General features: G+C 48.6%; 1 protein-coding gene across 8 annotated transcripts in view; it reads right to left on the bottom strand.

Moving 5' to 3' along the window:
- The window catches only part of DVL3 (dishevelled segment polarity protein 3), a 34,020-nt gene that overhangs the window by 11,411 nt on the left and 1,406 nt on the right, over window positions 1-21,203 (bottom strand). For 5 of the 8 annotated variants that reach the window (XM_086844681.1, XM_086844684.1, XM_086844683.1 and 2 more), the window contains one exon: window positions 674-743. In XM_086844681.1, the coding sequence (XP_086700807.1) occupies window positions 674-743 (70 nt within the window). Of the gene's footprint in view, window positions 1-260; window positions 340-673; window positions 744-17,942; window positions 18,267-21,203 lie in introns of those variants that run through there. The other 3 variants (XM_086844687.1, XM_086844689.1, XM_086844688.1) reach the window with 2 other exon arrangements.

The raw sequence follows: 21,203 nt of genomic DNA, 5'->3' as shown, positions 1-21,203 counted from the left end.
TTTACTGCTCAGGATCTGTTTAGAGGTCTCTAGAAAAAGGCACATGAGTCTTGGCTCTCCTTCTGGTGTAGATCCACACACCCTCATCAGCATAAACTGCAGCTCAGCAGAGGGAAAACTGGATGATGTGCTGTGGAGACTCTCCCCCCACTAAAGGAGGATTCCCGTGGGGACAGAGGGAAGCATGCGAGCAGGGAGCAGAGCATGTGCATGGCATGGTACTGAGGGAAAAGCTTGTCCTGCAGCTGCCCAGGCAGTACCTTTAGTCTTCAGGGCAGTCAAATCCAGTCCGCTTCACCAGCACTAAAGTCACTTAAGCCCTTTGCGCCAGTCACTGGAGCGGGACTTTCCTTGGAAAGCTGACCCTGCCATAGGGGCACAGGGGTTATGCTGTGGACAGGCCATGACCATTATCTCTGCTAGGCATCAGTTACCATGAGCTCTTCATAGAGGTATCCCACATCTTCCCTGGCACAGAGGACCCAGCATCACAGAGAGCTCCCTCTCCAGCTGAGGGACTGGAGTGTGGGGATCCAGCTCATCAGCTTCGTGAGCACCAGCACACCAACAGCATGGAGCAGCCCCTGTGCTTTACTTGGCACTCCACATCCAAACGGTGCTTTCAGAGAGGGCAAAACAGGCTGAGAGATACTGAAGCAAGGGACTTGCTTACCCACGACACCACCCGGCCATTGAAGCAGGGAAGCTTGGCATTGTCATCCGAGATCTCTTCTTTCACCACCCTGCAGAGAGGAGAGGAGGCAGTCAGAGCTGGGTTCAGGACTTCAGAGGAAAAGGAGACTTTCCCAGATGGGTATTTGTACTCAACTTCAGGCAACCCAGGCCAAAATTCAGGTGCACATCACAGACTCAGAATCATTTAGGTTGGAAAAGACCTTTAAGATCATCAAGTCCAACCATTACCCAAGCACTGCCAAGGCCACCACCAAATCATGTCCCCAAGTGCCACATCTACACATCTTTTAAATACCTTCAGGGATGGTGACTCCACCCCTCCCCTGGGCAGTCTGTTTCAGTGCTCGACCCTTTTGGTGACGAAATATTCCTTATGTCAAATCTAAACCTCCCCTGGCACAACTTGAGGCAATTTCTTCTTGTCCTGTTGCTTCCTATTTGGGAGAAGAGACCAATCCCCACCTGAATACACCCTCCTTTCAGGGAGTTGTAGAGTGATAAGGTCCCTCCTGAGCCTCCTTTTCTCCAGACTAAGCTCCCCCAGCTGCTCTTCACAGAACTTGTGCTCCAGACCCTTGCCCCGTTCTGTTGCCCTTTTCTGGACACACTCCAGCATCTCAATGTCTGTCTTGTAGGGAGGGGCCCAAAACTGAACACAGGGTTCAAGGCGTGACCTCACCAGTCCCAAGTACAGGGGACAGTCACTGCCCTGGTCCTGCTGTCCACGCTACTGCTGACACAACCCACAATGACATCAACTTTTTTGGCCACCTGAGCACATGCTGCCTCATGTTCAGCCACTGTCAACCAGCAACCCCAGGTGCTTTCCAGGCTGCCTTCCCCCCAGCCTGCAGAGCTGGGGGTTGTGACCCAGGTGCAGGACTGAGCACTTGGCTTTGTCAAACCTCACACAACTGGCCTTGGCCTGTCAATCCAGACTGTCCAGACCTCTCTGCAGAGCCATCATACCCTCCAGCACATCAACACTCCCACCCAACTTAGTCACCTGTGAACTGAGTGTGCCCTCAATCCCCATGACCAGATCACTGATAAAGATATTAAACAGGACTGGCCCCAGTAGTGAGCCTTGGGGAATACCACTGTGAGCAGTCAATAGATGTAGCTCCATTCCTGACAACCTCCTGGGCCCAACCATCCAGTTTTCCACCCAGAGAAAATGTACTTGTCCAAGCCATGAGCAGCCAGTTTCTCTTGGAGAATGCTGGGGGAAATAATGCCAAAGGCTTTATTAAAGCCCAAGTAGATAACAACCACAGACTTTCCTTCATCCATTAAACTGCCCCACGTTGTCACAGGAGATCAGGTTGGTCAAGCAGGACCTGCCTTTCCAAAACCCATGCCAGCTGGGTCTGATTGCCTGGCTGTTCCGTACATGCCTCATGATGGCACTCAAGATTATCTGCCCCATGACCTTCCCTGGCACTGAAGTTGGGCTGACAGTCATGTACTTCCCTTGGATTCTCTTTCTGGCCCTCCTTGTAGACGAGCATCACATTTGTCAACCTCCAGTCACCCAGGACCTCCCTGGTTGACCAGGACTGCTGGTAAATGACAGTGACTCAGTGAGCACTTCCACCAGCTCCCTCAGTATCCTTGGGTGGATCCCATCTGGACCCATAGACTTTCGTCTATCTAAGTGGCATAGCAGGTTGCTGACCATTTCCTCTTGGATTACATTCATTCTGCTCCCTGTCCCTGTCTCCCAGATCAGAGGGCTGGGCACCTGAGAACAGCTGATCTTGCTACTGAAGACTGAGGCAAAGAAGACATTAAGTACCTCAGCCATTTCCTCACCCTTTGTCACTGTTTCCCCCCACATCCAATAAAAGATGGATTCTCCTTAGCCCTCATTTTGTTGCTGACATTATTTGTAAAAACATTTTAAGGGGTAGCCAGGTAAGTTCCAGTTGGGCTTTGGCCCTTCTAGCTCTTTCTCACAACATCGTTGTAGCACTCCTGAGTTGCCTCCCCTTCTTCCAAAGGTAAAATACTTTATTTTTTCCTGAGTTTGAGAAAAACCTCTCTGCTCAGCCAGGCCATTGTTCTTTCCCGCTGGCTTGTCTTCCAAGCATATAGGGACAGCCTGCCCCTGCATCTTTTAGATTTCCTTCTTGAAGAATATCCAGCCTTCCTGGGCTCCTTCACCCTTCAGGACAGCCTCTCAAAGGACTCTGTCAACCAAGTCCCTAATCAGGCCAAAGTCTGCCCTCTGCAAGTCCAAGGTGGCAATTCTGCTGATCCCCCTCCTTATTTCTCTGAGAATCAAAAACTCTTTATCATGTTGTGATTTGTGTGCACAAGGCCTCCAGTCATCGCATCACCCAACAGTTCTCTGTTCACAAACAACAGGTCCAGTGCTTGCCTTCCCCACCCGCTGTATCAGGAAGTTCTTCCACACACTCCAGCAACCTCCCAGACTGTTTCTGCTGTACTGTATTTCCAGCAGACATATTTCTACCAGTTTGCTTATTTCTAAAGAAATACATAATGTAAGCCTATTTATAATGATCTGAAAGAATCACAAACTATGCCAGAGATTTCTAATAGATGAAAGTGAAAAACATTAAACATGCTGCCTACCAAATGATACTGTTGCTTTTTAATTACATACATAATATTTCAACATCACTTTAAGCTTTATAGTTGTGCCATAATGTTATGTCCCTGTATTACACAAACAGCTATGTTATTACCAGCCTTCACAGTGAAAGAAGCACTAACTTTGTTCTTTCCCAGAAGTAAAAAAAAAATCAGTTTTCTTTGGAGAAAGTTTGGGTTTGTTTTTTTTTTATTTTAAATATCACTGTATCCCTAAATACTTTTCCCACAGAGAATATGCAATTAAAACAACTTGCAAATTCAGAAGATTCAATTACTACTATCTTTGATAAATCAAATGCCAAAATAGGCTTTAACAAGCCTATTTCCTTTTCTATCCAATGACAACATTTTAAGCATTCCAATTTAATACAAAGATATATAACAATTAGTTTGTGATACTACGTTCCCCCTAAACCAAGACAGGTCGCTTGACACATATTATGCTTAAAACATGAAGTAACTAAATAGTGAATAAATTATAGGGGGGCAGGAGGAGCAGGAGAGTCCAACAAAAGAGAACAAAGTAAAAGATGTGAAACCAAGAGAAATTATGTATTAAAAGTACATAGATTATAAGTATCTAACACTACTCAGAAGCGGAATCCTATCAACAGCTCCAAAAGGTCCCCAAGCCAGTCCCCAACTCACGGAGAATCGAAGAGGATGCAAAAGTGGGACACAGAGCTGTGACCCATTGCCCCAGAGTGCCATCGAGCTGCAGCACGCTGGGGCTTGGAGAAACAGGTGCTCTGGGCTCCTGGCTGTGCTCCCTGGTGTGCCAACAGCTGCCCCAGCTGTCCCTGAAAACAGGACACAAGGCTTGCCAACACTCATAAGGCATCAGCAAAAGGAAAATGCACAGTGCTGGAAGCCTAGACCTGGGGAGCAGGCTTGCTCCACCCTGCCAGCCCCACTGGTTGCACCAGTGTCACACACGCTCAGCAAAGGCTTGTCCCACGGGGTGAGAGGTAGCATGTCAACAGGCCTTTGCTGGCAGCTGGCACTCACAATCCCTGACAAAACTGGAGAGCCAGCAAAGGGACTGCACGAAGGCTACCCATCCCCAGAAGGCACAGATGAGGTGGTCATGGTTTGAGCAGTCTAATCCACTCCCAGGATGTGTGTTAATTCCTCTTGCACAGATGGAGAAGCAGGAAAAGCAGGAAAGGAGCAGTGATGATGGATTAAAACCCTGCTAGCTTAATGCTTCTTCAGCATGTTCTGTGCCAGCCTCTGCCCAAAGCCCCTGCAGCCCAGATGAATGTCAAATACAGGCAGTCCCTTTGGGACCCACCTTCTTTGGTGCCCACATCAGCCCTTTCCAATGCAGGCAAGTTGTCATCTCAATTCCAAGTGCACACACACATGCACCCTGCCCTGGCTGCACTAGCATCCATTCATACTGTCGCCAGCAGCCTGGACTGCATCCAATTCCTAGAGAGAACTTCAGGCAGAGCCAATTTTCAGTGCTACATGCTGCCTGCTCAGGGACACAGAGCCCTGCCTGTGGGTGAAGGGACAGGGTGATAGATTTGCTGGGTCAAGGTGACCAACCGCTCAGCACAAGTCAACTATTCCACTTTCAGTGGGGACAGAGGAAACCAACCCCAAGACCCGCCCATTGAGCCTCAGCTGCAATGCCTGATGGAGAACAAGCTCCCTCTGTCCTGAGAGCTGATCCCTCCTCACTCTTATTACCCTGCGGCTGCCCCAGACATCCCAGGGGTCAGCTCCACCCCGAGCAGTTTTCTCCCTCCTTCCCCAGCTACTACATTATTTATCACTCTTTATCACCCAGATGCCAGAGCACAATGGATTATATATTTAGACTCTACAGAGCAAAAACTGATAGTGCTGGAGTCAGGCACATGCCAAGCAGGAATATCTCTGCAGCGCTGCTCACATCTGTCACCCCTCACACCATCCCAGCTATCCATGCCCTGCATTCCTTTCCAGTCCGAGCCTGAACTGCAGCCTTCCCTTCCTCCTCCCACCTCTCACCACTCTTCCAGTCACACTTCTCGCACGGACGCGACCGCAGGTTCACACGTCAGAAGGCACTGAGCGAGCAGCCTCTGGGGGAGCTGTGAGCAGTGCCACGTCTCTGCTCCGCGCTTGAACGGGGAGGCAGCCATGAGATCAAACTGGCCTGACCATCCCGTCAATGTGCTGGGAACAGCACCCACCTGATACGGTATGAGCTCGGGAACTCTGAAAGAGCAAACCCAGAAGGAGTTCGAGCTCTCTCAGTTCTCAGCAAGCCTTTCCTTTCCCCAGAGCCCAGGGAAAACATCTGCCTAAGGCTGATTTAAGAGGGACTGCTTTGAGTTTACTGTCAGGTTTTGAATGTACCAATGTCCTGCTGGGGACTGGGTGCAACACGGCTAAGAATGGTGGCCAGGAAAAAAACCCTTTCATGTGGAGGCAACCCTAGCCTTGCCCAGGCGAATGCGAGTCCAGGACCCTCGGTGCTGCTGCCCTGCCCAGAGAATTGCCCTGCATGCCGAGGCCGAGCAGCAGCTCAGCGCCTGGCCCGCAGGCCCAGCGCTCCCCGGCACTCATCTGCCTTGAATTTTCCAACAAAGAGACCTGCGGGAGGGAGGAAGGAGGGAGGGTTACAGGGGAGGCAGGCCGAGTGGGCGGATGATTCCACCGCCATCCCCAGTGACACGGGGCCAAGCCGGGGGGAGGAGGAGGAGGAGGAAGAAGAGGAGGAGGGGACGAGGCTCTGGCTGCGCAGGAGCCCGGCCGGGCTGTGCGGAGGGGGCTGCCAGGGCTGACACAAGCAGCACATCTGCTCCCATGCAGCTGGGGGAGGGGAAGGGACAACCCCGGCAGCAGGGAGGGAAGCAAAGGAAACCCAGCTCCAACCCTGGCTCCATCCCTACCCTCCCACCAGCTCTTCCTTTGGAGCCAGCAGACCCCTCTCCCCACGGCCTGGGAAGATGCCACGCTCCCAGTTTCCCTCCCGCTGCCTTGCCGGCGGGAGCAGCTGGCAGCCTGGAATATGGATGCAGAGGCGGGTGAGGGACGGGCATGCAGACACTGCCTTCTCCGGGGAGTTCCAGCCCGACTCAGGAAATTAGAGGGTATTTTATATCACAGAGTCATGTCCTAGGAATGAAAGGAAGGTGGGGATCAAGAGAGTGTGCACGGGAGAGAAAGGAGGCCATAAACCCCAAGGCGTGGAGACGGCCGTGCCGTGTCAGACCCCGGCTGCGCACACATCACCAGCGCAGCTGCTGTGTTCCAGCCTCCTCGTTTCCCCTCGGTGGCCTCCAGCCTGGCTGAGGCTGCGGATACAAGCGAGTTTCTAGCTTCAGCCAGCTCTGGTCTCTCCTCAGCAGCATCCGCTAGCTAGAGCGAGGTCCCTGCGATGAACTCTGATGGAGTAATACAAGCCCAGTGAAAGAAGAAATCTAAGAGGCATGGACAAAGGTCTCCACAGGATTTGAACCCCAGATTTGGAGGCAGGCTTGGAGCCCAGCAGCAATTACCACTTGTCTTTGGCAGTCCCATCACCCAACTTGACTATCTAAGGGCTCGCAGCGGGGAGGATACTCAGAGAGAAATCACAGATGTGGAGGCAAACACAAAAGCTTAATCAGAGGGGTCAGTACCAAGAAGGGAGATAGGGATGGGGATCTCTCAAGTATGTTGGACAACTCGATGGCCACGATGAAAAACAGGGGACATGCAAAGATTGAGAAGACAACCGAGCAGGGACAATTTCATACTAAAAAGATGCAAAATTAGTAGAGCAGATGAAAAAAGTAAATGTCTCCTCAATTATTCAGAGGAAACAGAACAGCAGTTCTGTTCTTTACAGAACAGCAACGTTCTTTCCAACAGTGCGAAGCCCAGAAATTAAATTATAAACAATCTTCTGTTACAACATTCCAGAAGTGCACAATTAGGTTGGTCATTCCTGTAACCTTAACAGCCCTGATCTTCTACAGCTCAGAAAGGAAGAAAAAAAACCCAGTCAAACAAAAAATCATCAGGAGACACTTCTACCCAACAGCACAAGCTTCAGGGATTTACACACTAGAAATGTGATCTTATTTTCAAGACCTATTGTACATTCCCCTTAGGGCAGGGATGTCTTGCTTCCAAATAATTGTACAGATTAATAATGCTGCATAGCAAAAGAAAGCACCTTCATGTTTTACTACCCAAATATGAGCAGCTCCTGGCTCTAGAGAAAAATCCTCATCTCTTCCATAAGACAATGCTGAGGCCACAGGGATGAGCTCTGCAGCCATTTCACCAGAAGAAAAAATTGGACAGGGAAATTCTCTACGAGTGTTGGGATTTCAGTTGGGAAATACGTGCCTGTTAGATTAAGCCCAGACATGATATGTCTGATTCCCACGGAGATACAATTCACCCAAGGGCTACAGGCCTAACCAAAGAATACACATGGCAGCGATCACACGTGTATTTGCGAGACCTCGGGTTTTGCAGGCAAACAGGATGCATCAAACAGGATTAGAGGATTTGAGCTGTCTCTGTAAGCCAAGGCACTCTTTGGGTCTCCCTCACTGTATTTTCACCTCCTGTGCAAAGAGGAGTACAAATTGCATGACACTGGGGTGAGAAGGGCTCTCCGACCATAAACAGACTGTCACTCTCCCATTTAATTCCCCTTGCAAGCTCCCAGACAGGGTATTCTGCACTGCTCCTCTATACTGCAGCACAAGATAAAAAGGGAGACAGATTTGTAGAAGGTTTCATTCTGTTGGACCTTCCTCCCCAGAGGAGCTGTTGTCCTCCTGGACCCCATGTGAACATGAACTGCTTTGCAGCACTGTCTTTACTTGGTGTGCTTTTCAAGAATCAAAAAGCACAAAGCATCTTTTAGCAGCTGTCCTGTTACTGCAACAGTAACACAACTCTGCGTTTGTGCAGGAACAGCCACCCCTCCTAACAAGTCCAAGGAGAACCACGAGGACTCCTCAAAGGTCATTCCATTTCATATTACCATTCCATACTACCTGCACTACTCAAGAGTAGACTCTTTCGTTTTCAGAGAATGGTTTGGGTTGGAAAGGAGCTTAAAGTTCCAATCCCCCTGCTATGGGCCTAGAGCCTCCCTCAACCATGTTCACTTCTGCTGCCCCACAGCCTCCTCATGCACCACTCCCAGCTTTCTGTGCTTTGCCTCCATGGTCAGTCAGGAAAGGGCTGAACAGACATCCCATATGCCAACTGTTTTCCCTGAGAAGTCCTCATAAACACATTTGCAATCACTCCACTGGACAAACACCAGGACAAGCAGAGCCTCTGGGTCTGGGCAATGCTTGGCTCCAGCTGGATCTGTGCTCAGTCCTACAGGCATCACTGACTGGGTGGGAGATGACAGAGATCAGACCTCCTGTTCACCTAGTCCAAAGACTGGAAAAGGAATGGCATTTAGGAAGGAGCCACCCAGGCTCAGAGGCCTGCCCAGGAGCAGCACTTATCAAAGCAAAGCTACAAACTGATTTGAAGGTGAGCCAGAGCCCTGCCGGCCCCTCCCACCTTGATCCTTGAGTGACCATCAGGCTGCAGCCCTGCTCTGCAACCAAGCCCGACAGGCCTGTCCTCCACCGACCGACCGGCTGCAGGAAGCTGCAGGGGACTGCAGGAGGCACCTCCACGCTAATTAATCCCGCCCTACCCAAGCGATGCTTCCAACCTCCGGAAGGACATTTACAGACATCATCAAAGGAAGCATTCTGCAGGCCCCCGAAGGTTCAGTGACACTTTTTCTCTTTGAATTGGAAATCAGGACAAACGGGAACTTCCAGCAGAAGCCAAGTCAGGTTCTTCACCTTAGTAGCTCAATTTCAGCTCCTCGATAACTAAAAGCTTACGTAGCCCAACACAAGCCCTGCACAAGACAAGTGCAGGGACTCACTGTGAGAAAAAAAGATTTGAGGTTAAACATCTGCAGAAATGACCTTCAGGGAATGGAGACAATTCCACAGATATAGTAACAGTGGCCAAAAGCTGGGCTTATGTTCAGGGTGGGAGAGGAAACAGGCCCAAAGAGGAGGCCCCAGCCAGAGATGTGTATGAGACAGGGTAAAATCCTGATGTGGTTGCTGTGGTTCACACTAATGTTGTAAGACAGCAAGCACACCGGAGAAAGGAGGCTGGGTCTGCTATGACACTTAGCTCCATCTGGACACAGACAGCAGGAAGAGCCCACAAGGCAGAGCTGCAAAACGCCAGCTCCTGTCGACAGAGGAAAAGGGAGAGAAGTGAAAAAAGTGCAGAGGTAGACAAAGGGTTTATCTGGCTACTGCTGGTAACAAAATGCAAAGGACACAACACCAGCTTATCAAGAAGCTTGTGAATGAGGTGTTCGAGCCCCACAGGGAGCTCCTTGCAACTCCCCATGAGAGAGAACTCACTCCCCCCTTTCTAGGCTGGCTAGAAGAGCAATAGCCTTCCCTGCAATGTCCAGGGACTTCACACTGGTTAAGGCGACTGTGAGGAGCTGTAAAGAGCCCCAAGGGCTGCTGGGGGGGACAGTGTGATGTTTGCACATACACAACCAAGGGAGAAGGCCATGATGCCTGTGAAGGCTCTGCACACACCATGAGGAATGCAAGACCAGGCCTTCCTTTTCTGGCCCTCAGCTGAGGGACACCAAGTCAGTCCTGCTTTTTCTAACAGCAAGTGAAGCTCCTGCCAAGAAAGCGCTGCTGCTGTGGAATGTGCTGGGCCAGCAGTACAGCTCATTCCTGGAAAAGCATCAACTCAGTGGGAGAGCAAGGAGAGGAGAAGAGGGGGAAATTGGGAAGAGGGGGAGGGTGGGAAACAGAGTCTGAAAGATTGGACTTCCACACCTGGGGAAACACAGAACAGTCTGCTCACCAGCACCTCGTCATCATGGGCAGCCAGCACAGCATCCCTGCCCAGCACCAGCCCTATGCTCTAGGAGCTCCCTTCTGCCAGCCAGATACCTCCAGAGCAGATCTAGGACCACACAGACCAAAGCAGATGTCTGTGGGGAAGAGGAGCAAGGTTCATTTTCCCCCATCATGTTAATAATTAATTTAATTTAATGACAGATCTCCATGAGGAGATGACAAAGCACCCTCCACATGTGTCCTGTCCTCAAGACACTGACCAGCTCACATTACTCTCTCTTTACATAAACAATTTTGCAAGAGTCTCCCCAGGAAACCGGTTCAACCTCTTACCCAATGGGAAGGGGTCTTGAAGCATGACAAGCTATAGATGGCTGTACCTACTCTGCACATCCAGCTGGGCTGCCATCAGCAACAGCTCTCCTAACTGGGTCTGTAAGACATACAGAGAACCCCAATAAAACCAACAGGCAGTTAATAAAGTTCATAGCAAACTTTCACCACAAAACATTTGCCAAAGACAATGAAAAGGACTCACGCAAAGAGCCTTTCAGTGTCACAACAGCTGCATGGTGGCAAAGAGAATTCTGTCCCTGATCCCAAGCTATTGCAATACTCTGAAAAATGGGCAAACACTGAAAAATGGGCAGAAGAGAGTATGAGGGGTCTGAACACCCATAAGAAACTTCTCTGACCATTGCTAGGCCAGGGATACTCATTCTTTTTCTTCCTCATCTGCTTTTGACAGTATCATGCAGTGGATAGTACAAAAAATTCCCTGTATAAAAACTCAGCAAACAGAGCTTTTTAGTAGCCTTTTATATGCTTCACCAATTTCACTAAATTCAATCTTATTCACCAAACTCCATTAAAGACAGAGGGCCAAACCCTTGAATACAAGTGATGCCTACCAAGCATTCTTTACCAGGCCAGCCAGGCTTGCCCTCCAGCCAACAACCCAGCAAGCATGAAAATACTGTTCAACTCTTGGAAGAAAGAGACAAGAAAGGTGCTCCAGTCCTAACCAAAGCAAGCATGTGCTGGCACATGACTTACTCAACTAGAGGTCCAGAAAGCAGATGAAAGCCAATACATTACAGCAAATTAAAAGTCTTCACAGCTCCCATTTAGAGAATTCAGTTCAGGTCCTACCAGGACTCACCTCTACACCAGGAATCATCTTCCTTTTCAACAAGAGGGTAAGCTCCCCCTTAGTTTAAAAGAGGACAGTGTTTTGGATCACTGTAGCACCAGGTCCAACTGCTGCTTTTCTTTGACACTGTCAACTCCTGGATCTGACCCTGTCACATACCATGCAAAGCCTTCCACCTGCTGTCTCTGACAACTGCACCAAAGGCTGGGAAATGGCCACTGTCGTCCAGAAATCACCATCACATGACATTAAATGTTCCTCTTGTGGAGGGTTGGAAAGCCATAACTGCCAACTCTTAGGTCCTTCAAGGATGGAAGAGTGCAGTGGAAGGCTGCACAACCTGTCCACTAGTCTGTAAATATCCCATGAGCTCAGTAACTGTGTTGAACTGGTCATTCTACACATTCTACATTAACTATTCCCAAAGGCAGTCCAGAAATACTCATCACATGTTATTACTGCATTAGGGCCATTTCCAGTGTCTGTGGATCTGCTGGTAAGTCCAGTTACAAGACCACCCTGGTTTTCAGCTTCCTAATTATCTGCAACACTGACATTAAGTGCCCTTGAAGCATGTCTCCTGTAAGTTACATATAGAGTGACCACAAACACTTAGTGCCAGCATCACATGTTGATAAACCAGGAGCACAGCTGGACCCCTCAGTCAACATGGCCAGACACAGTCCCCACCTCAAATCTACAAAGCCTTCTACATGGCACAGCTGAGTCAGACCCAGCTCCAACATCATGCACACTGGCAGAGATGTTATACAGTTTGTGTTAGTTTGGAACTGTCCCAAGGAAACACAGAGCTTACCCTAAGCTGATGCAGATGTTGACATCTTCAAAGTCCCCTGGTACTTCCAGGTGGGGTGAACTAGACTAGACAAGGAATAGTCTTAAAGAGTTTTCCCAAGTCTAACCTTTTGTCCCCGGCTGAAACAACACATTTTTAATCTAGAAGAAAAATCCACCTCACAGGACTCCCTTCAGGATCTAAAGGTGCATTTACCAGCTCTAGGTCTAAGGCAGGTTTGCCATAAGGGACTCAGCTCTTCAGCCAGAACCATGAAAATCCACCCTTCTCAGAGCCACAAAACCAGTAAGAAAACTCAAATGAACACAGTGCAGTAGCAAGACTTCATGCACTGAGGCCCATATGGATTTCCAGTATGGTACAGCCCCAGCTGGGCTCAAAGGCAAGTCTCTGTGTGAATGGCACTAACATACTGGTTGAGCTAGGCAGGGCTGAATGAACTGGGACAGCTGGTTATCTGTATGCAGACACAAGTATGGAGTTTGCATATCCATCACAGCTTCTGAAAAAAGCTTCAGTTCAAGAAGCTGCTCCACCCTAGGGCCAACCAGGCAACAGCCATCAGCACTGCAGCAACTTTCTCTCTGCCCTGATGGCATCAGGCCACCAAGCCAAGGTTGTCACCCACTGCTGACACTGCTCTGGCTGTCAACAGCAGCACAGCACAATGCAGTGTACAGGGAACAACCTATCTGCTTGGAGATCATGACATACAAAAAGACCATGAGTAGGTGGTCAGAGTAATGCCGAGCGAAAGACTTGAAGCCCAGGCAGGGGCAGGTTTACTGTGCTAACATCGGCTTCCCTGCTATAATAATCCATGCAGAGCCAAAGCTCCTGAAACACAGACTCTCAATGTCCCCAGAACCAGCCTGGAGCCACTAGCAAACAAGGAAAAATTCACAAACACTGTTACCCAGCCTATCACAGAGACAGCTGCCAGCGATCAGAGGGACCACGTAGCAAATAAATTCCTCTCCAAACTCTAGGGGCAGGTCAAAAACCAGCAGAGGAAAGACCTTCCCACAGAGCAGCCAGTAATAGCTCTCTCAGAAACAGAGCTTTGCTCCAAGTCATGTGAGGAAGCCCTTCCCACTTCAGCTTCTGTCTTCAGCCAGGACCAGAAGGACAGACTCCCACTGCAGCAACTCAGTCACTGCTCAAACTGCATCCTCTTTTCCTCCAGCTCTAATATCATAACAAATTTTAGCCAACAAGCCACAAGGACAGACACTCCAGTGAGAAGATAATCACCACAAAGGATTTAGTGGAGCAGGGTACCCAAATGCTGCTTCTGCTGCCCTCCATAGCTAGCTGTGACTGGAAAAACAATGCCTCTGGCATGTCCACTTTAATAAATAACTGATACAACAACCACAACAGTCCCAAGCCTCTGCTGCGATACAGAGTTACACCGCACAGGAAGGTCAGTACCAGGCATCTCTGCCTGACAAAGCCTCCAGAGAGTTCCAGCCCATTCCTGTATGGGTTTAATATTAGTGCTACAGTAGTAACAGCATAGCAATGGAAACAAGTGAAACCAAGAGCTTTGGGGCTCAGGGAAACACTAAAGCTTCAGCTCTGCAAGCTAATGCAGTCCTCAGAGACAGTGATATTCACAGCCCAAAAGCTCACACTCTCTCTTAAGGCCACCATGGCATTACACAGATAAGCACATGGACAAAGCAGACAAAGTCACAGAGATTAAACTAATTCCCCTATTTGTACCTTATTGAAATGCCTTCCAAAAAGCCTTTACAAAAGGATTTGGTCCAAAAATTTCTAACGGCAGCCACCAGCGGGATTAAGTTTTACTTAACTTGCCAGCTGCTGCCTAACAAGCCAGCACCAGCGGGACAAACAGTAATGTAGCCACGTGGTGCCACATCCCCCTTCTGGAAAACAACAATCCATCCAGCACAGGTCAGAAGGGCAGGCTCTGAATAACAAACAAGGGATGGAGCAAGGAGGAAATCAATAGGAAACACCAAAAACACACAGCCCTGACTGCTGCCTCATCAGATGTGCAGCACGATGCAAAGCTGGTGCAACATGAAGGCAATTTCCTGTGGACTCAGTATCTGTTGTGTTCTGGAAGCCTAGCTTCTCTTCACAGGCTTTTTCACAGATCAAATATCTTAAACCACAACACTGTTCTATCTATTTGGATGCAGTCAAGGGTGGAGGAGTAGCAATTCATTACAGCAGGTACCCTCAGCTCAGAACAGTTCAGCAACTGCCATGCAGACATGGAAGAGGCTTCCCACCCCTTTAAGTATGCTGAACTCAAAAAGGACTTCAGGAATTTCAGCTATGCTCCCTACACCTCTATATATACAGCTTTCAAGTCTAGATAAAGGGCCTGATGCCCACCCTGATAGAGGATTGAAGCCAAACCCATGTGTGCAGCAGAAAAGCTGCAGGGGAAACCAGATTTTCTTTGCTTATATTCACAAACCCTTCTTTCCTAAGCATGGCCACCTGCATAGCGATGGGTGGCTGCCTCCACCTTCAAGAGTTCACACCTGCTAGGAGACCAGGTGAAAAAAATCACAGGAGAAAGAGGCCAGGAGCATGATGGTGAAGAGGGACTTACTGAAAGCTCAGTCCTCCAAGCACAATGACCTTGGGCTCATGGACCATCTACCTCCACCCCTGCATGCCAGCATCTTCCTTCTCAGAGTTTCTTATAAAACACTGTCTCCTCAGCAACATCCTGCTCTCACTGCAGCCATATAGGAAGGAACATCACTGCTTACACTACCACCCAGAAGACCCAGTACTCACCCTGCGGGTGAGCCAATGTCTGGGATTTGGGAACAGCAAAGTTCTAGATGAAATTCTAGAGTTCACTTTAGAAAAAAGATGTACCTCAGCAGGAACCAGAAAACTGAGCAGTGGGGCCACCACTATCATCCCATAATGACAAAAAAACCAGCTCAGATTGTGACCCATTATGGTGGTTTATGAGACATTTTCTTATAGCATTTTGCCTTGACCTCCAAGACTGAACCATGCTGGAGCACAGCTGTACCACAGTCAGGGCACACTGATTTACTTTGCAGCAACTTCTGAAACATCAAGGTAGGTTTTTGCTCTGTGCTGGGATTTGGAGGACCAGAGTCCTCCAGATGATTTCAGAACACTGAACTGCACCAAAACAGCTGCATTCACATGGCCAAGTAAAGGTTTCTTGACCTTTCTTTCTCTTTTTTTCAGAAATGACAAAAGAGGCTTAAAATTAAGAAACATTCCCATCAAACACATAACAGAAAACAATGCCTCCCTAAGAAAAATGCTGGCTTCAACATAACACCATATTTTGGGAGAAAATACATTCAGTAAAAAAAAAAAAAATTCTGACCAGTTTTGGCTGCAAACTAGCTCAATAGCTGTTGTAAAGCTTCATTGTTTGCATAGGACACACAAGGCCTTAGGGAAATTGGTCTGCAGCCTGATTTGGCGAACTTGGCTTTCTGAACGCCACCCCTGGGCTTAGAAACCAGGCTGTGACTGCCATCCAATGTGGCCTTCACATTGGATGGCAGTCAATGAGCAGCTCCAACCACAACTGAGAACACCAGACACCTACAGAGTCATTAATAGCTGGGTCTGAACAGCAGGACACACAGGGCCAGACGCAGGGCCAGGGCAGGGACTACTGTCAGCTAACCATCTCCATCTTCACCTCAGCCCTGGCACGGCTGCAGCCCCCACCACTACCACCACACCACTTGGAAACGGCCTCCAGCAGCAGCTCCAGCTAGAATCAGCTCCAGTGTCCGTGGGCCACCCTCAGCATGGGCAGCATTACAGGAACTCCCCACCACGAATGCAGACAGTGGTTAGCAGCTCTCTGCCAAATCCAGCTCAGGAGACAGAGGCACAGGCTGCAGTAACCTACATACAAAATGTCTGAAGTAACTTCCAGTGGGCCCTTGCTAACCAGGGCAGCTCACCTCACAGCAGGCACAGAAACACATCCTCTGGAGCACAACAGATGGGGTGCTGTGACCTCTCATGTAAAGTGCTCACCCTCCACATGGAATGGACAGGGGCTGACAAGAAACTGGAAAAAAGTGATAGCCACCTTCCAGTAGGGCCAATGCTGTCACTTAGACCAGCACAAACCATGTGAGCTCACAGGGGAGTTTTGTAGGCCCTTTCACTCACAGGCTTTTTGCCATCCTCTCCCAACATGAAATTCATGCTGACATGGAAGCAGTCTCCACCAGGGGCATGGGACAGGCAAAGGTCTTCTGGAGACAGCAAAAGTTTCCAATTAAGAATAAATTTTAGAAAGTTCCCAAAATCAAAATAAAACAACTCCCCCAACACACGCTACAAAGAGCTGGCAGGAAAGGCAGGGGCACTATGCCAGCGCTCACCACTGCTTAGAAACTGACACTGCTTATTAAGTTTAGGATCCCTTCCCCAGCTCCCCACATTTCCAGCCAGAAGGACAGTCACCGCTGGCATCAATTTCAAAAAGACCTTGCAATAAAAATAAATCACTCAGCCTTTCAGAGAGCATCAACACGTTTCCTCATGCACATGTGCAGAGATGAGGCCGCCAAATACCAATGGCATCTGACCCCTACACTGGGAATTCCAGCAGCGCCCGCTTTGTTCTGCCTCCAGAGTGTTGTCCTAATCACTGCCTCATACCCGGCTTTGGAGAGCAGGTGATAATTAAGCAGGTCTGGATAAGATACTGGGCCAGTCATTAGCTGGATACCAATTTTCACTTCACAGCTGAGACCAAGGAATCACTCACCACAGCTATAAAACTAAAATTGGAATTGAGACCTGTAAGAGGGAGAAACTAGCAGCAGCAGGAGGAGCAGCACCATCGCACCACTGTACCTCAGATCACTGGTGTTCTCCCAGCAATGCAGAACCAGTAGGATAGGGAGAGAGGAGTGGTCCCCTTGCAGAAGAATGAGGCCTTTCTGCTCTCCAGTCTAGAAGAGGGGAGGTGGCCAAGTGAAGATAAGTGAAATGATCACCAAAGTGATTTCTTCACAGGCAAAAGAAATTCAAACTTTCAGGCACTCCACAATTTACGAAAAGACAAGGCATAACTTCAGGCCAGGTGCTAAGGATTTACCCAGACACACAAATTGCAGTCATTAAACTGCTCTGTAAAGTTTAGCCTAACCTTTGGCATCGCCCGGTGGGAACACATTTTGATCAATAGAAAATGAGCAGTATCAATAAGAAACATGATCATAAGAAAATGAATCAAAAGAAATCACATTTCAGCTGATATAAGAATATTCTCAGAGTTGTACCACATGAAAAGACAAATCTGTAGTTCAGCTGAGGCAAACATGCACAACACCTGGCTGGTGAGAAGTCCATGCTACCCTACATTTCTCATGATGGACTTGGGTTGGAGACAACAATCTACACATGACTGAAGCCTATGTCCCAGAAAACTACAAACTACAGACCATCAGCATGGTCGCTCCCTTCCCACTGGCACAGGTGCCCAGAAGAATTTACAGTCCTGTTCTTGCAGCACCTCTATGGAACTGAGAGCTCTGTCATTCTAAGAGCCACACAAATGTTTGCCCAAGAAGCTCCCAGTGTCAAGCAGACAAAACAAGGCACAGTTGGATATTCAATTAAAAAAAAAAAAAAAAAGAAAAAGAAAATTAATTTAAAAGTCTGCTCAAAATCCTATGAAAAACCTGGGGGAGGTCTGATGGAGAAATGGAGAATGTGCATCTCACAAGCACTGCACTGATCTAAGGTGCTCTCCTGCTGACCAGCATACAGCTCTTACCTGTGAAACACTGAATGAAAAGATTCAAGCTGCAGGAAGAAACCTTCCCTAATGAGTGCAATGTTAGCAGCCAAGGGTATTTCCACACTTCGTGGTGAGACACATCCACACAAAGCATCTCAGGTCCAGGAAGAGTCTACCACATCTGTGCACTGCCACACTCACACCATCCATCAGCTGATCTTCATATGCCTCCACTTCTGAGATTAGCAACACACAAAGCCAACAAGGGCACAGATATCTGCACCCTGTTACATACAGCTGTAGCCCACTGCATCAGGAACAAAACCCTACAGCCTTCCTGCTGCTCACAACTCCTCTTCTCAGGACCAGGTGCATGAATTCTTCTCATTTCTCCTCCTTGCCACCCAGAAGTGATACCACTCTTGGGTCTTAATTATTTGAAGCTGAGCACTAACTCCTGCCATAGCCCGACAACTCCACAGCCACCCAGGGGAACCCCAGTTCACATTTCCAAGGAGATATAAACACTGAAGCTGCTCCATCACAACTCTGATTCTCAGAGCAAACAAATATTAACAAGATAAACAAAAGAATGAAAAATCCCACACACCAAGACTGAGGCTGTAATACTGCCTTGGGGATGGGGTGAGCTGAAGGGAATACCAGACTGGAGATCCACAGCCTGGAAAAAAGGAGGAAGAGTGAGAAGAATTCAGACTGGGCAACAGAGGTGAGAGGAAACATTGGACATCCTGCTCCAGCTGGCTCTGGAAACTGAGATGCCTCCATTCCTAATAAAACATGAGAGGAAAACTTTGGTTTATGCCACAGGGATCCTGCAGAAGGTCCAAAGCAGAGCCATGGGACCTGAGGGCCTCCTCCTCATTCATCAGCTGCCCTAAGGCCATCTACTTCATCTCTCACAGAGGGGGCTTTAACCTGGGTCCTACTCCTGGACATTGCCCAGTTGACAGACAGCAGCCCAGCACAAGCCAGAGAGAAGGCAGCCCAAGGCAATCCCCTCAGGAAAGGAGCTGAGAGGAATACATGTGTGAGAAATGCTTTTCCCTGTCACACAGCTTCTGAATGCCACCATTGTTAACCTCCTCCTAGTTTTCACTAATTGCCCATGCATTTATAGTCAAGCAGCCAAGGTGCCTCCTGCCCTTCTGTCTCTGATTCTCCCTGCAGGCCAATGGCTCGCTTTCTCATGGACATCAATTACCAGGGATCATGAAACTTTTCAGCTGGACTTGATGATCTTAAAGGTCTTTTCAAACCAAAATGATTCTTTAATTCTATTTTGTATGCTGCCTGGGGCTTCAGGGCTTCTCAGAGCAGCTAGACTGCTCTGGTTGTTCCCACCATGTTCCAGCCAACCACCAGCATGTTCTTCAGCTGTCTGGAAGGCAGCAGAGACAGCTTTCCTGAAGAAGCATTCATGGTGACACCATGTGAGGCTTGCTCTCTCTGTCATACCCCAGGCCTTGCACATGTTGCTCCAACTGCACAACTCATTGTTCAGGACTTCTCTAAGGAACAGGCTGTCCATACACAGCCCCCGACCCCCTATCAGCTGCACCTTCCCTTCCAGAGCCGTTTACGGTTCTCAAACAAGTTAGATGAACTGGTCACAACAAAAATCTCATCCCATGCATTTCTGACACAACTGATCTTGTGGTATCTTCCTGAGTGATTTTCCCCTCTCCCTGATATCACCCATTATAACTCCCTATGCTGCTTTATTGTTGAGTTTTGTTAATGTATCTTCAACCTCCTTTTGTAGAACCTTAAAGAGATAGAGGAGGATGAAAAGGCACAGCACAAAACTTCAGTGCCACCAGACCCCTCTTCCCAATGTGAGACACTGCTATTTATTACTAAACTTTGTTTATAGTTGCGCACTCTCCCACCCACATGGCAATGTTTCATTCAAGACAAGTTTGAATTCACTTCAAGAAAAACATTTCAAAGGATCCCAAAGCATTTGTTTACAAACAGCATGCATGGAGAATTCACTTCTCCCACCAATGAACATGGTCCCCTCCAAGACAGGGAGAGGCAGCTGTTTCATAGCACCCAACACTACTCAACAGCTGAGGGACAGGAAATGATCCACAGACAACTGATATTGCTGAAGAAACTTATGGAAAATGAGGACTGGAGACTTCTATTTGCCAGGGGAGAACGGGGAAGCTTCTGAGGACTAAAGCTCTCCACTGGGTCAGGAGGAATTTAGGGAGGCAAAGCATCCCAGACTGTGGTCAAAGGAGTGACTCCAAATTTCAAGCCTCATCTGAAAGCTGGCACCTCCCGAACTAACGGGAACCTGGGCACTGGGATAATTTGGCTGAGGAGGGGAGAGCACCCCCTGCTGAGGCAGCCACAAAGATCTCATCCAAGCCCCAACAGGCCCAGCCCTGTTCAACATGGGGTACAAGCCAAAATCACAGCCTAGAGAGGTATTCGGTGCAGTGAGAAGACACTGAGAGGCTATAAAACTGAAAACACTTTGCAATCCCAGCTCCATATGCGAGACCTACTGTAAACACTAAATCTTCAGAGGAGGAAGGACAACTCCTTCAAATACCAAAGTCCTAGGAATGGTAAAGAGTCGTATGTTGTGGAAGCCAAGAGCGTCCCAGAATGGAAAAAGAGGTGCTCAAAAAGGTTAAAGGAAAGTCAGATGTAGGAAATCCAGACACAACAAATTGATGACAAACAGTGTTACAGGGAGCTGGCTTCACATGGTACTTGCTCCCCAGAAGAGTAACCAACTTTAAGCAGGTAAGAGACAACAGGGACTCCCCAGAAGATTGGTGAGTACAACATCCATCCATGTGAGCACAGAACACACCTCCTCACCGCTTGTGCTGGGAGGAACCAAAGGGCATCACAAAAGAGGTGATGGAAACACCAGTGTTGGAAGAGAGCTGCCCTGCTGGAAATGGGATATGAGGCAGGGCTGCACCCCTATTCCATACCAGAGATTGAGCACAGGAATCTCACTTTGAGGATGGGACATGTACATTGGTACAGTGGGTCTTGCACACACCCCTTGCTCAGAGACAGGCAGCACATGGAGAGCTCTCACTCCTTCTCCATGGGGGCAGGGGAGGAGAAAGCTGGTCCTCTCTATGCATTCTTCCCAAAAATTAGATGCAGAGGACAGAGCTGCCAAAATGGATGTCCCTCCCCAAAATGGATGTTAGGAGAACAAAACTGTCCCAAATACATTTCATAGAAAGAGCTGATAGAGGTGGCACTACCCCCACACCGTGTTTTGGAAGAGGGAGC

This window comes from Cyanistes caeruleus, chromosome 10 (genome assembly GCF_971803275.1).
Source record: "Cyanistes caeruleus chromosome 10, bCyaCae1.hap1.1, whole genome shotgun sequence".
NCBI classification, from domain to species: Eukaryota; Metazoa; Chordata; class Aves; order Passeriformes; family Paridae; genus Cyanistes; species Cyanistes caeruleus.
This window is presented reverse-complemented; position numbering and strand designations above follow the sequence as displayed.